This window comes from Pecten maximus, chromosome 4 (assembly GCF_902652985.1).
Source record: "Pecten maximus chromosome 4, xPecMax1.1, whole genome shotgun sequence".
In the NCBI taxonomy this organism is placed as follows: Eukaryota; Metazoa; Mollusca; class Bivalvia; order Pectinida; family Pectinidae; genus Pecten; species Pecten maximus.
In genome coordinates this window covers 5,843,094-5,857,274 of record NC_047018.1, presented here as the reverse complement: position 1 = coordinate 5,857,274, position 14,181 = coordinate 5,843,094, and the positions used below count along the sequence as shown (strand labels likewise).

General features: G+C 37.9%; 1 protein-coding gene across 5 annotated transcripts in view; it reads left to right on the top strand.

Annotated features, from left to right (window-relative positions):
- Positions 1-14,181, top strand: part of LOC117325052 (prostaglandin E2 receptor EP4 subtype-like) — a 122,078-nt gene that overhangs the window by 81,787 nt on the left and 26,110 nt on the right. For 4 of the 5 annotated variants that reach the window (XM_033880973.1, XM_033880970.1, XM_033880969.1 and 1 more), the window contains one exon: positions 7,550-8,783. In XM_033880973.1, the coding sequence (XP_033736864.1) occupies positions 7,806-8,783 (978 nt within the window). In that variant the 5' untranslated portion in view covers positions 7,550-7,805. Of the gene's footprint in view, positions 1-5,170; positions 5,252-7,549; positions 8,784-14,181 lie in introns of those variants that run through there. The other variant, XM_033880972.1, reaches the window with a different exon arrangement.

The window sequence follows — 14,181 nt, the reverse complement described above, 5'->3', positions numbered from 1 at the left end:
AACAGCTCTAGACAAAACCGGACACCTTACGCAATGTGAAGTCATTGTATTCTTATTCAATAAGCCAAGTTTGAAAATGACCGAAATAATATGAGCGTCATATCAGCATACAACATGGTCATCAAATTATCGACTTATGAAATATAAATGGCAACGGACAGATCGAGATATAAATACACATTAACACTACTACTATATAAATTCGTCCGATATACATACCAGTTGATTTTTATTAGTTGCTAAAATGTCCTGCCTTTGTAACTTGGATTTTAATTGATTCTGAACACGAAATTATTGATATGCAACTGATATCGATTCAGCTCCATGACAAACATTGTCTGCAGACCTGAATTACTGTGTTTATACCCATAAGCACGAGTTGAAAATGCTAATGCACGCCGCAGTAAGCGCTTCGTCAACTCATTGCTTCATTGTGGGGGTAATGGGGACAGGAACTGGGGGAGGGGGTGGGCACATATCTTTCTACATATTTAAAGTAAACAGCAAATAAACTAAAACATCGGGGGAGGCCCAACCAGGCTTTAGAAATTCTAATTCCAGATTATATGATGTGGTCAAAAGTAAATCACAATACTGCGAAACAATATAAATATATCCTATTCCCTCATACGTAGCGACCCTATGGAAATGTAAACGGTATAAACGGTCCTCCCAATCCTGGAAATCAGAGCTTCATACTTACCCATTCCCCAATTACACCTATTAATGATATCGTCATCAGACCAGAAGTAATGTTCGTCATAAAATCTTGGACTGATAGTTTAGTACATCGTATGAATTAGAACGATCGTTACAGGGACCGGCGTTCCAGTATCACATTCAACAGATGACAATATTATCGTTGGAGATTAATATATCGAAGTCATAGGTAATACTCAAGTCTTGTATATATGTGAAGTATAGCGTCTGCTAAACATTTTGAGTGATAGTAATTTTTCTGACAATTTATGATATAATATTTTACATTTATATATATTATTTTCGCTTAATTATTGACAGGCACGACCTGTGCATACATGCACATGGACTTTTGGTCAATGCCTGTCAATGAATTATTCTTATACATAAAGTTCATATTAAATATTATCAAATATTATGTATACATGTATATATAAGCAAAATGTAGGAATGATGTGTGAATGTTTATGTTTGAGTTATCTTCCTTAAATGTTAGTTATACATGTAATTTTTTCATTTCATAGTAAATTTATATATTAATTTTATATTTATACATTCCAATTGCCACCATAGGAGAAAATGTATATAGGCTTGGCCTGTTATTTAATCCTTTTGACAAATAACATCAAATGTCAATACAATTTGTTGAAATGAAATACTCATGCCTCATACATAAATATCTTACTTGCTGCTGATCATTGTCCTTGAGCCTCATTATATAGATCACTTTACTACTTCCCTACTCACAGAAATTCTCGAGTTCGATATGTTTTCTGTCATGTCGTTTTGTAAAATGCATTTGTCCTCACTAACTCGCTAGGTCACATTTTATCCGGGATTCAAATCTTGACATAGACACTGATTCTGTCAATTTTACTTGTATGGTTATAGAATTGTAACGAAAATTGAATAAGGAAAGTTTCATTTCAACGTCAATATCTTTAAAATGCGAAATGCTATCAACTTCAATGCCGTATTGCAACCGAGATTCATGATTCATCATACTTTAAAAAGTCTTAACTACAACGTCCGAACTGCTATAAAAAAAACTTGACCATTATTCAGAAATCCGACAAGCCATCAATAGGTGTCCACGCTGTCGAATAGCAATATGGATTCCGCCGAACCTCTGCATTAAATTGGATAGTAGATGTTTACACTGCAGATTTGTTTTTACGTATTTAACTGGAAGAAAACAACACGATGAGAAATAGTCGAGTGAACGTACCATGTGTTAATATGTAACTTCCTGTTGAAGCAGACGCAACCAATCTAGACCGAGCGTGTCAGTTATGTAATATAAAAAATGGTGATGAGATCCATTATTTGTTCAAACACTTTACCCAAATGTTTATCGGCTAAGATCTAAATTAAATAATGTACTTGACTATAGATGCCTCCTTATTAAACGAAATTTTCTCATCGTTAAACTGTCTATATACAATGTAAACTATTTCAAAATTTTGTATTTTGTCGGCAGCATTTACCCAATGGTATGTGAATTCTTTCCACAATTATACATTATGTAATGTAATAATGACGTTACGACTGGTGATTCAGGGGGTCTCATCAGTTCTCGTTAGTTCTCGGCGTGCTCGAACGGGTTAGCCGGAACATTTCAATTAAGGTTTGTTTCCTTAATTAGATCATATAGATTAAGGACCAATAGTTAAATCTGAGCTGGTGGTTCCATGCAGACGACCCCAGTGGTAGACTCTGCGCATGCCTGTCAGAGGAAGTACCATATAGCTACCGAAATAATTACTTGAAGTACGCGCCACAGAACTGTGATATAGATTATGACAGATACAGCGTACCTGTGTGATACAGCAATACTACATCGTCAGCTATGGTATCAGGGCGATACCAGGCAGTCATGCCTAGTAGTCCCTAGCGGGTGGTACCATCACCTCTGGACTTGGTAGTCCAATATCCATAATATATTCTATATTTGTATTCCCATGGGCTCTGTCGTATTGTCCAATATCGACATATATGATATCTCTATTTCCCTCGTACCAGGTGTAATTGCTGCACAAAATCTATTCACAGGGTCACGCATGTTTATAAACCATGCCAGCCATCCATACCCTATTATAAACTGGCTTTTTAATTAATATGAGTACGTTTTAATACTCTGTAACGTTACGATGAATGAAGATTTTATCAATTTGCTGAAATTTCTCTAATACAATATATATTACATCATGTCAAGACTGGCGTCGATCAAGTCCTCAATCCATATTTCAACATCACATTTGAGCGAGTGTGATCTAACCGTTACACAATAGAAGCTAGTTCTCTAGGGATGTGTCCCCATTCGTACACGGAGTACACAATCAATTGTTATGTCATACACCTCGTTGAAATAAGTTTCCTGAGAAACACAACTGCCTTGAATAAGCTACATCGATAATGTTCCTCGGTACGCCATTTTGGAGACAGATCAAGGTCGACTGCTATTTAAATGGTTATATAAAATGACATAAATTGGTCGTTTAAAACATACCTTAAGTGTTCAAGTATTTCTCAATCGTCAAAATGCTGATCATTATTACATATACTCAATTAAAACATTAGCGTTAAAGATAATAAAAATATATTGCCCATTAATCGGCTGGTTATATCCAAGTTCTATCTTCAGATTGCGGAAATCTTTAACTGAACTCTAATTGATTCCACAAAATTTGAAATAGCATGTCAAATACGAAAATCATACTCCAGACGTGTTTATTTATTAAACAGTCGTTAGAGCTGAGGAAGACCGAACTTGCCTTTGATTTAGTACTTGTATACATTTTGTTATTTAAATTTTGTTCATGTTTAGCCATCAACTTATATTTGTAATTATGAAAGTGTTGATACAGTTGAATTAAATTGAATGAATATATTTTGTTATTTTTGTTATAAAATGTCATTTATGCCTCGTCTACATTTGATTTTTATCGGAAGAACACTGACTTCACATCATGCTGTTTTCGTCCACGTGTGTTTAAGTCATGTTTTGGAAAAGAGCCAATCGCTCTGAAAATAGTTATCAACTCTGCAAAATTGTTGTCGAAATAATGGCTAAATCTAGCCTACGTATTATCTTACTAACCACCAATTGTCATAAATGCATCAGACCACACGAAAAGGGTTATGCATTACATTGTTGACAAATTGGTAAATTTCTAATCGCTGAAAATGAACATATTTTGTCTGTAATTTCCATAACTGGTATTTAGATTGATCAGCTTCCTTGTACTCTGTATAAACAGCTTGTATGTGTTATTTGATGTGCTTCTTAATATCAAAGATATCCTTTTAAATTAAAACGTCAAAATGCACCACATTATATTTAATAGTCATAATCCTTTTTTACTCCACAAAATATGACAAAGTATTATTCTAAATGGAAATGTATAGTAAGTAGTATTTTGTTTCGTTTATATATCGATATTACATGTCTTTTTCATTTATCTTGTACTAGTCATTAAATCTTACAAGACAAATTCTGAGATTATTGGTATCCATTACAACTCTTTAACTACATATCCCCTTAATGGTAAGATTAAATGTAAGGTTAATGGTCTGATGTATTCCATCACAACCCTTTAACTACATATCCCCTAATGGTAAGATTAAATGTAAGGTTAATGGTCTGATGTGGAGTATGGCGGACTAGGGATTTAGGCAGACTATGGAAGTAATCAATGGAATAGGTATTTACTTAATTACCTTTAACGACGAACACTTTAACTTAATGAGCTGAATGTGTATTGCCATCACATTTTACTCTGTAACTAATTTCATTTATAAAAGTGAACATGTTGTTCAGAAGCTAAGGAATCACTAGAACAACTGATCATGCTCCTTTTAGTAAAGAATGGCGAAAAGACCTGCTGCACATTGCTTTATGGTTCGCTGACAATTCATATCGTTTAGAGCCAAACGAAAGTGACATCGTGATATAGATAACCGTAACAATAAACATCCACAATCTATGTCTCTGTTCTTTGGTCGATACGGATTAAATGTTCTGGTTTACCTACAGTATATATGCCGACCATTTTATGATTTGACATGCTTGCTGACAGCATGATCATCAGGAAAACTACAAATGGAATCCAGTTTGTGCACAATAGTTTATCAAGGGCACAGAGATGTCCCGATATCTAAGTAGTAATCTCCTTAATCTAAAGTCTGACATCTCAAGGAATGTGGGAGGCATTATAGTCACCATTTCATCAAATCACAGAGGTACGAATGTCATCTTATAGAGGAGAACCCCGAATAACAGTAGTATTACTATTTATAGTATTGCATGTATACGTGAAGCACATGGTATTATTTACATAGATTAAGTGGTTAAAGTCGCCAGGAATACTACAGACACAGGACGTGTAGGAAGGAAGGATACGTTCACGTACAGACAAGGTTTATATTTACTCTACACTGTTAGGTTGGTGTGTGTAATCTATGTTTATTTTACTTAGTACCTAGCTACTGTCCGTCAATGATGTTTGAAGTGTACGCCACGGGAGACCTCTGACTGGGAAATGTGTGCAAAGTAAATATGACTACAACCTATTATTGTTACAAATTCTTTAACCACGTATATACGAAATGTTTGTTGCATGAAACTTTGCTGAAGTGTTTTCTTTTGAACACATATTATTGCGCTTTAAACACGACAGCTATTGTATTTTACTTCATTTTTAGCGACTTTATATATACTTTTCGTGCTGCTATTGTAGTCTATGTAAATCAGTACAACTGCGGAAATCTAACGCTGCTATTGTAGTACATTGTATATGTAAATATGTACAACTGCGGACATCTTATGCTTATTATCGGTAAATAATCACAACGAGGCTGTGTGATAAAACGTGTTGAAAACAGAAAGATCTGCCCCAGATAACGGCGGTGATATGAGACACCGGTTACCACCTGATAGGTAATCTACATTCCATCGTAATTGTCCACCACTTACCAATAAACCTTTACATTAACAAGTTTATTTCTAAGTTTCAGTAGAAAGTAAAATAACACAGACTTAAAATTCTTAAAAACTCTCAAAAAGGAATAAGTCAATGAATTAAAAAAGGAAAAATTACTTTTTATTTAAAAACCATTTTCAGTAAAAGACATCATGTCAAAACGATACTCAGTCAAATATTTTCAATCCATCAATATACATGTATATTGTGTGCACGTGTAATTTATTTAAACAGTATATACCGGAATATCGTATGTAAGTTTAATATAAAGAAAATATTTTTCGCGAACTCCAATCCTAAATACTTCAGGTGAAGCGTTCTCTTTCATTCTCTGTAACCCAGGGGACATTAAGGGAAAATGAACTTAACATGGAGTATCGAGGACGGTGAACGCCTTCAAGTCGAGTGAAGATGATTGATGATGGTGGACTATTGATGATGGTGGACTATTGATGATGGTGGACTATTGATGATGGTGGGCTATTGATGATGGTGGGATATTGATGATGTTGGGTTATTGATGATAGTGGGTTATTGATGATGGTGGGTTATTGATGATGGTGGACTATTGATGATGGTGGGTTATTGATGATGGTGGACTATTGATGATGGTGGGTTATTGATGATAGTGGGCTATTGATGATGGTGGTTATTGATGATGGTGGGTTATTGATGATGTTGGGTTATTGATGATGGTGGGCTATTGATGATGGTGGGATATTGATGATGGTGGGTTATTGATGATGGTGGGTTATTGATGATGGTGGACTATTGATGATGGTGGGCTATTGATGATGGTGGACTATTGATGATGATGGACTATTGATGATGGTGGGTTATTGATGATGGTGGGTTATTGATGATGGTGGGCTATTGATGATAGGGGGCTATTGATGATGGTGGGTTATTGATGATGGTGGGCTATTGATGATGGTGGGATATTAAACCTGCCCTACGGCCGTGGTCTGTAGTCCGTCCGTCGTCTGTCGCCCCTCCGTAAACAATCCTTGTTTTCGCTATTTCTTTAAAACTGAACATTTAGGTTCCCCATGGTCTCTATTTGTGCATATTAAATTTGAGTCTGATCGGAAACACAGAATGTCCGACTGACGGCCATCTTGGATTTTGACAATTGAAGATTGTTATCATTATTTCTTCAAAAGACTGATCGGGAAAACACAATGACTGACATGTTGGCCTTCTTTGAGTTTGCCAGTTGAAATTTGTTATCGTTGTTTCTTAGAAAGTTCTTCTTTCTTAAATTTCATATAAAGGTTTTCCTTGGTATCAAATGATTAATAGGGAAAGAAGAAAGATGGAGAAAACATAGAAAAGATCTAACATCATAGAACCATTCAAGGTCAGTCTTACGTAGAACCAATACATATCAATATAAACATACTCACAGTGTAAACAACTCTGAAACAAATTGTAATCCATGTTTTCTAATAATCTATTAATGCAAACTAAAAGTACAAACTAAACGTTTGAGCCAGGCAATGTAAGCATTTTACAAACTAAGAGTTTGCTCCAGTCAGTGTAAACATTGTACCAAGGGAAAGATTGCACCAGTCAGTGTAAACATTGTACGAACTGAAAGTTTGCGCCAGTCAGTGTAAACATTGTACGAACTGAAAGTTTGCGCCAATCAGTGTAAACATAATTTTAACCCAATCAGTGAGTGTGAACCATTTTATTAAGTTGATGTGAGTCAGTGTAAAACCTTTGTACTGATACGATGACATAGCTCTCTACTGATCTAATGATTTTCCCCGTACAAATGTATTTGTTGTGTATCTGTGACACAGCACTATGGTACCTTTGGGTTTTGTTATGTATGATTATTATTTGTTTGTTTTGTATTCCAGGTGATTGAAGGCTGTACCCCAGAAAGCCATGCAGAGCCTTTTGGAGTCGTTTAGTTAAAACCAGCGTGTTGATTTTCTGATTTGTGATTTGCCCGCGCCATTGGGCGCTGTATTGACCACATCATATCGCTCCAGGTTTATGAGCCGAGATGTCTCTCAGGACATGCCGAATGACAATCATTAATAGTGAGATTATTTCACCTTTGATGCAAATCGTGTTAGTAAGTTTTCTCTCCTGGGGATACCTATAAATATCATGGATTGGTCAACACGTGTGCACGATGCTGGCTCCCCCGCTACACAGACTGACGTGTATGATAGCTCCACGCTGCCGTACTTCTCTCCCTATAGTAGTAGTAAGCGTCAGTACGATCACAGTGAAAGTTTCGCTTCACATATCAACATGGGTAACATCAGTGCAAAAAAGACGTTTCTGGCAGCATTCGATACCGTCGAGGATAACATTACAAACTCGTCTTTTGATGCTGATGCTTTTCAACTGAAAAAGAATAATTCTGTAATGAGTGCTGGTATTATGTTCGGGACAGGTGTCATAGGAAACCTTTTAGCGATTTTTGTGTTACTTCGATCTGGACGGGAGCAAAGGAGAACTATATTTTACAGGCTTGTCGCCGGACTCACCATGACGGACCTGATAGGAACAACTCTTGTTTCCCCTGTTGTCATAACAGTCTATTTAAATGATTTTAAATGGAAGGGAGGACAGGTAATGTGCAGCTATTTTGGATATTCGATGGCGTTTGCTGCGTATGCTACAATGACAATCGTCTGTGCAATGTCCATAGAAAGAGTCATATGTATCAAACATCCATTTTTGTACCAAAGTCGTCTGTCAAAGAAACACGCCACAATATTTTTGTTGTGTTGTTGGATATTCGCAGCGTGTATTGCCGCCTTACCTTTGGCGGGGTTTGGTGAATTTGTGCTGCACTACCCCTATACTTGGTGTTTCTTTGACTATTACACCCCTATGCCCATACACAAGGGATTCAACTGTCTGTTCGCCGGCCTCGCCCTCCTCATCATATCTACCACATTCATGTGTAACATGACCGTCATGTATACTCTACTCAGTAGCTGGAGAAAGAAAAAGATATTAAATGGAAGTTCTAGGAAATATAACGGATACAACAAAAGATTCGCTGAGTTACAGATGCTTGTTCTTCTGGTTGGAATTACGGCAGTGTTCAGCACCTGTTATACCCCTCTAATGGTGAGTACCAAGTGAAATGTAATACCCCTCTAATGGTGAGTACCGAGTATACAGTGTTATACCCCTCTAACGGTGAGTACCGAGTATACAGTGTTATACCCCTCTAATGGTGAGTACCGAGTATACAGTGTTATACCCCTCTAATGGTGAGTACCGAGTATACAGTGTAATACCCCTCTAATGGTGAGTACCGAGTATACATTGTTATACCCCTCTAATGGTGAGTACCGAGTATACAGTGTTATACCCCTCTAATGGTGAGTACCCAGTATACAGTGTTATACCCCTCTAATGGTGAGTACCCAGTATACAGTGTTATACCCCTCTAATGGTGAGTACCGAGTATACAGTGTTATACCCCTCTAATGGTGAGTACCGAGTATACAGTGTTATACCCCTCTAATGGTGAGTACCGAGTATACAGTGTTATACCCCTCTAATGGTGAGTACCGAGTATACAGTGTTAAACCCCATAATGGTGAGTACCCAGTATACAGTGTTATACCCCTCTAATGGTGAGTACCGAGTATACAGTGTTATACCCCTCTAATGGGGAGTACCGAGTATACAGTGTTATACCCCTCTAATGGTGAGTACCCAGTATACAGTGTTATACCCCTCTAATGGTGAGTACCCAGTAAAGTGTTATACCCCTCTAATGGTGAGTACCAAGTGAAATGTAATACCCCTCTAATAGTGAGTACCGAGTATACAGTGGTATACCCCTCTAATGGTGAGTACCGAGTATACAGTGTTATACCCCTCTAATGGTGAGTACCGAGTATACAGTGTTATACCCCTCTAATGGTGAGTACCCAGTAAAGTGTTATACCCCTCTAATGGTGAGTACCAAGTGAAATGTAATACCCCTCTAATGGTGAGTACCGAGTATACAGTGTTATACCCCTCTAATGGTGAGTACCGAGTATACAGTGTTATACCCCTCTAATGGTGAGTACCGAGTATACAGTGTTATACCCCTCTAATGGTGAGTACCCAGTAAAGTGTTATACCCCTCTAATGGTGAGTACCGAGTATACAGTGTTATACCCCTCTAATGGTGAGTACCGAGTATACAGTGTTATACCCCTCTAATGGTGAGTACCGAGTATACAGTGTTATACCCCTCTAATGGTGAGTACCGAGTATACAGTGTTATACCCCTCTAATGGTGAGTACCGAGTATACAGTGTTATACCCCTCTAATGGGGAGTACCGAGTATACAGTGTTATACCCCTCTAATGGTGAGTACCGAGTATACAGTGTTATACCCCTCTAATGGTGAGTACCGAGTATACAGTGTTATACCCCTCTAATGGTGAGTACCGAGTATACAGTGTTATACCCCTCTAATGGGGAGTACCGAGTATACAGTGTTATACCCCTCTAATGGTGAGTACCCAGTATACAGTGTTATACCCCTCTAATGGTGAGTACCCAGTAAAGTGTTATACCCCTCTAATGGTGAGTACCAAGTGAAACTGTAATACCCCTCTAATGGTGAGTACCGAGTATACAGGTGTTATACCCCTCTAATGGTGAGTACCCAGTATACAGTGTTATACCCCTCTAATGGTGAGTACCGAGTATACAGTGTTATACCCCTCTAATGGTGAGTACCCAGTAAAGTGTTATACCCCTCTAATGGTGAGTACCGAGTTGATAATGTTAATACCCCTCTAATGGTGAGTACCGAGTATACAGTGTTATACCCCACTAATGGGTGAGTACCGAGTATACAGTGTTATACCCCTCTAATGGTGAGTACCCAGTATACAGTGTTATACCCCTCTAATGGTGAGTACCCAGTATAAGTGTTATACCCCTCTAATGGTGAGTACCAAGTGAAATGTTAATACCCCTCTAATAGGTGAGTACCGAGTATACAGTGTTATACCCCTCTAATGGTGAGTACCGAGTATACAGTGTTATACCCCTCTAATGGTGAGTACCGAGTATACAGTGTTATACCCCTCTAATGGTGAGTACCCAGTAAAGTGTTATACCCCTCTAATGGTGAGTACCAAGTGAAATGTAATACCCCTCTAATGGTGAGTACCGAGTATACAGTGTTATACCCCTCTAATGGTGAGTACCGAGTATACAGTGTTATACCCCTCTAATGGTGAGTACCGAGTATACAGTGTTATACCCCTCTAATGGTGAGTACCCAGTAAAGTGTTATACCCCTCTAATGGTGAGTACCGAGTATACAGTGTTATACCCCTCTAATGGTGAGTACCGAGTATACAGTGTTATACCCCTCTAATGGTGAGTACCGAGTATACAGTGTTATACCCCTCTAATGGTGAGTACCGAGTATACAGTGTTATACCCCTCTAATGGTGAGTACCGAGTATACAGTGTTATACCCCTCTAATGGGGAGTACCGAGTATACAGTGTTATACCCCTCTAATGGTGAGTACCGAGTATACAGTGTTATACCCCTCTAATGGTGAGTACCGAGTATACAGTGTTATACCCCTCTAATGGTGAGTACCGAGTATACAGTGTTATACCCCTCTAATGGTGAGTACCGAGTATACAGTGTTATACCCCTCTAATGGTGAGTACCCAGTATACAGTGTTATACCCCTCTAATGGTGAGTACCCAGTAAAGTGTTATACCCCTCTAATGGTGAGTACCAAGTGAAATGTAATACCCCTCTAATAGTGAGTACCGAGTATACAGTGTTATACCCCTCTAATGGTGAGTACCCAGTATACAGTGTTATACCCCTCTAATGGTGAGTACCGAGTATACAGTGTTATACCCCTCTAATGGTGAGTACCCAGTAAAGTGTTATACCCCTCTAATGGTGAGTACCAGGTGAAATGTAATACCCCTCTAATGGTGAGTACCGAGTATACAGTGTTATACCCCTCTAATGGTGAGTACCGAGTATACAGTGTTATACCCCTCTAATGGTGAGTACCGAGTACACAGTGTTAAACTCATATTAAGGTAAATGTGAAGTCGACAGACTCTTACACCTGTTATTGAGTACTGGGTATATATTGTTGACACAGCACGTGTTACTTTTTACAACAATTTTAATACGTAACATATCATTGATAACAATAATTTGTATATACGAAGAAGTGTATATCTGTTTCTACCACAATACCCCGTGTTATTCAACTCTCAGACCATCAGTTAATCATTACAGCCGTTGATTAACAATCTGTTTATACCACACGTGGTATAAACTCTGTACGCATTTCGATTGGCTGACACGCTGAACTTTGACCCAAGCTGCAATTGTTATTGACGTCATCAATAATCTAATGACGTCACATCACCGGGTCCCGGACGTCACCGGTACTCTTTATTTGCATACGCAAAATTATACTTGGCCACGTTTCCTTTTGATTCAAGCAGATATTATTGTGGTAGAAACAGGTCACACGACTCGAAATTGTTGGATATGGAATTTATTTCACACTCGTAAGTTATTTTTTAAAAGTTGCAAAAAACACTCGCTAAAGCTCGTGTCTTTTGTAACTTTTAAAAAATAACTTACTCGTGTGAAATAAATTCCATATCCAACAACCACTCGTTGTGTAACCTCTATTTCTACCACAATACGCTGTGTTATTCAACTCTTAGACCATCAGTTAATCATCACAGCTGTTGATTAACAATCTGTTTATACCACACGTGGTATAAACTCTGTACGCATTTCGATTGGCTAACACGGTGAACTTTGACCCAAGCTGCAATTGTTATTGACGTCATCAATAATCTAATGACGTCACATCACCGGGTCCCGGACGTCACCGGTACACTTTATTTGCATACGCGAAATTATACTTGGCCACGTTTCCCTTTGATTCAAGCCGATATTATTGTGGTAGAAACAGGTCACACGACTCGAAATTGTTGGATATGGAATTTATTTCACACGAGTAAGTTATTTTTTAAAAGTTGCAAAAAACACTCGCTAAAGCTCGTGTCTTTTGAAACTTTTAAAAAGTAACTTACTCGTGTGAAATAAATTCCATATCCAACAACCACTCGTTGTGTAACCTCTATTTCTACCACAATACCCTGTGTTATTCAACTCCTAGACCATCAGTTAATCATTACAGCTGTTGATTAACAATATGTTTATACCACACGTGGTATAAACTCTGTACGCATTTCGATTGGCTAACACGGTGAACTTTGACCCAAGCTGTAATTGTTATTGACGTCATCAATAATCTAATGACGTCACATCACCGGGTCCCGGACGTCACCGGTACACTTTATTTGCATACGCGAAATTATACTTGGCCACGTTTCCCTTTGATTCAAGCCGATATTATTGTGGTAGAAACAGGTCACACGACTCGAAATTGTTGGATATGGAATTTATTTCACACGAGTAAGTTATTTTTTAAAAGTTGTAAAAAACACTCGCTAAAGCTCGTGTCTTTTGTAACTTTTAAAAAATAACTTACTCGTGTGAAATAAATTCCATATCCAACAATCACTCGTTGTGTAACCTCTATTTACCTAATTCCTTTTGTTGCACTCCTTTTATTTACTCAGGACCTAGTCTTCTAGTTGTTCACCATATTCCGTGTGATTACGTCACTAGCGGTAAGGAGCGACTGTCGTAACATTATGTAAAAACACATGCTAGGTCGATAGTGACGTCACTGAGTATCTTAGGTAGCCTTCTTGACCTCGTGTAAGGTCGCTATCAATCTGCTTAATTAGAGTACTACACGTGTGTGACTGTGATCATAGTAGCTCTGTAATGCTTGTAATGGTCCAAGTGAAGAGCATAACAGAAGCTATTGTTATGGAATAGGAATACAGGACCAATCCAAAACACAATTATCTGACAGGTATAGGTAGGTGTCAAACTGTCAATACTCGAGAAAACGTTTTCTATTACGAATCCACACCCAACCATATCAAGCGTTGAGGGATTTTTGTGGGGACATGCAGTTCGTAATACGAAGATTTACTTGTGTCTGTATAGATTTTTGTCACTCGTCTCTCAGTACGTGATGATGCCGTCGTAGAGTGACCCGTCGTTATGTACATATTTATGTTTCAGTATTGGATTTGGCTTGTTGCTATTTTTGTTTTACTGAGTATATGAACTTTGACATTTTACCAGGCCATCCTTTTAGAATATACTGGGTATATATAACACATCGATCTTAACAGATGTCCTAGATTGGTCAGTCTGTATGTCCACTTACCTCCGGCTTAAAGGGGTTTACTTTGTTGGACGTTGTTTCAGCGGTCAATATCCATCACAGGTCAAACCCTTAAATGTCTAATTATCTATGACATGCGCTAGGTAAAGAGAAAAAGGTTCACAATCGCCATGTATAAAGCTTGATAGAAACAAGTCCTTGTTGGTTATGCTGTGATAACTAGATATTTACCTGAT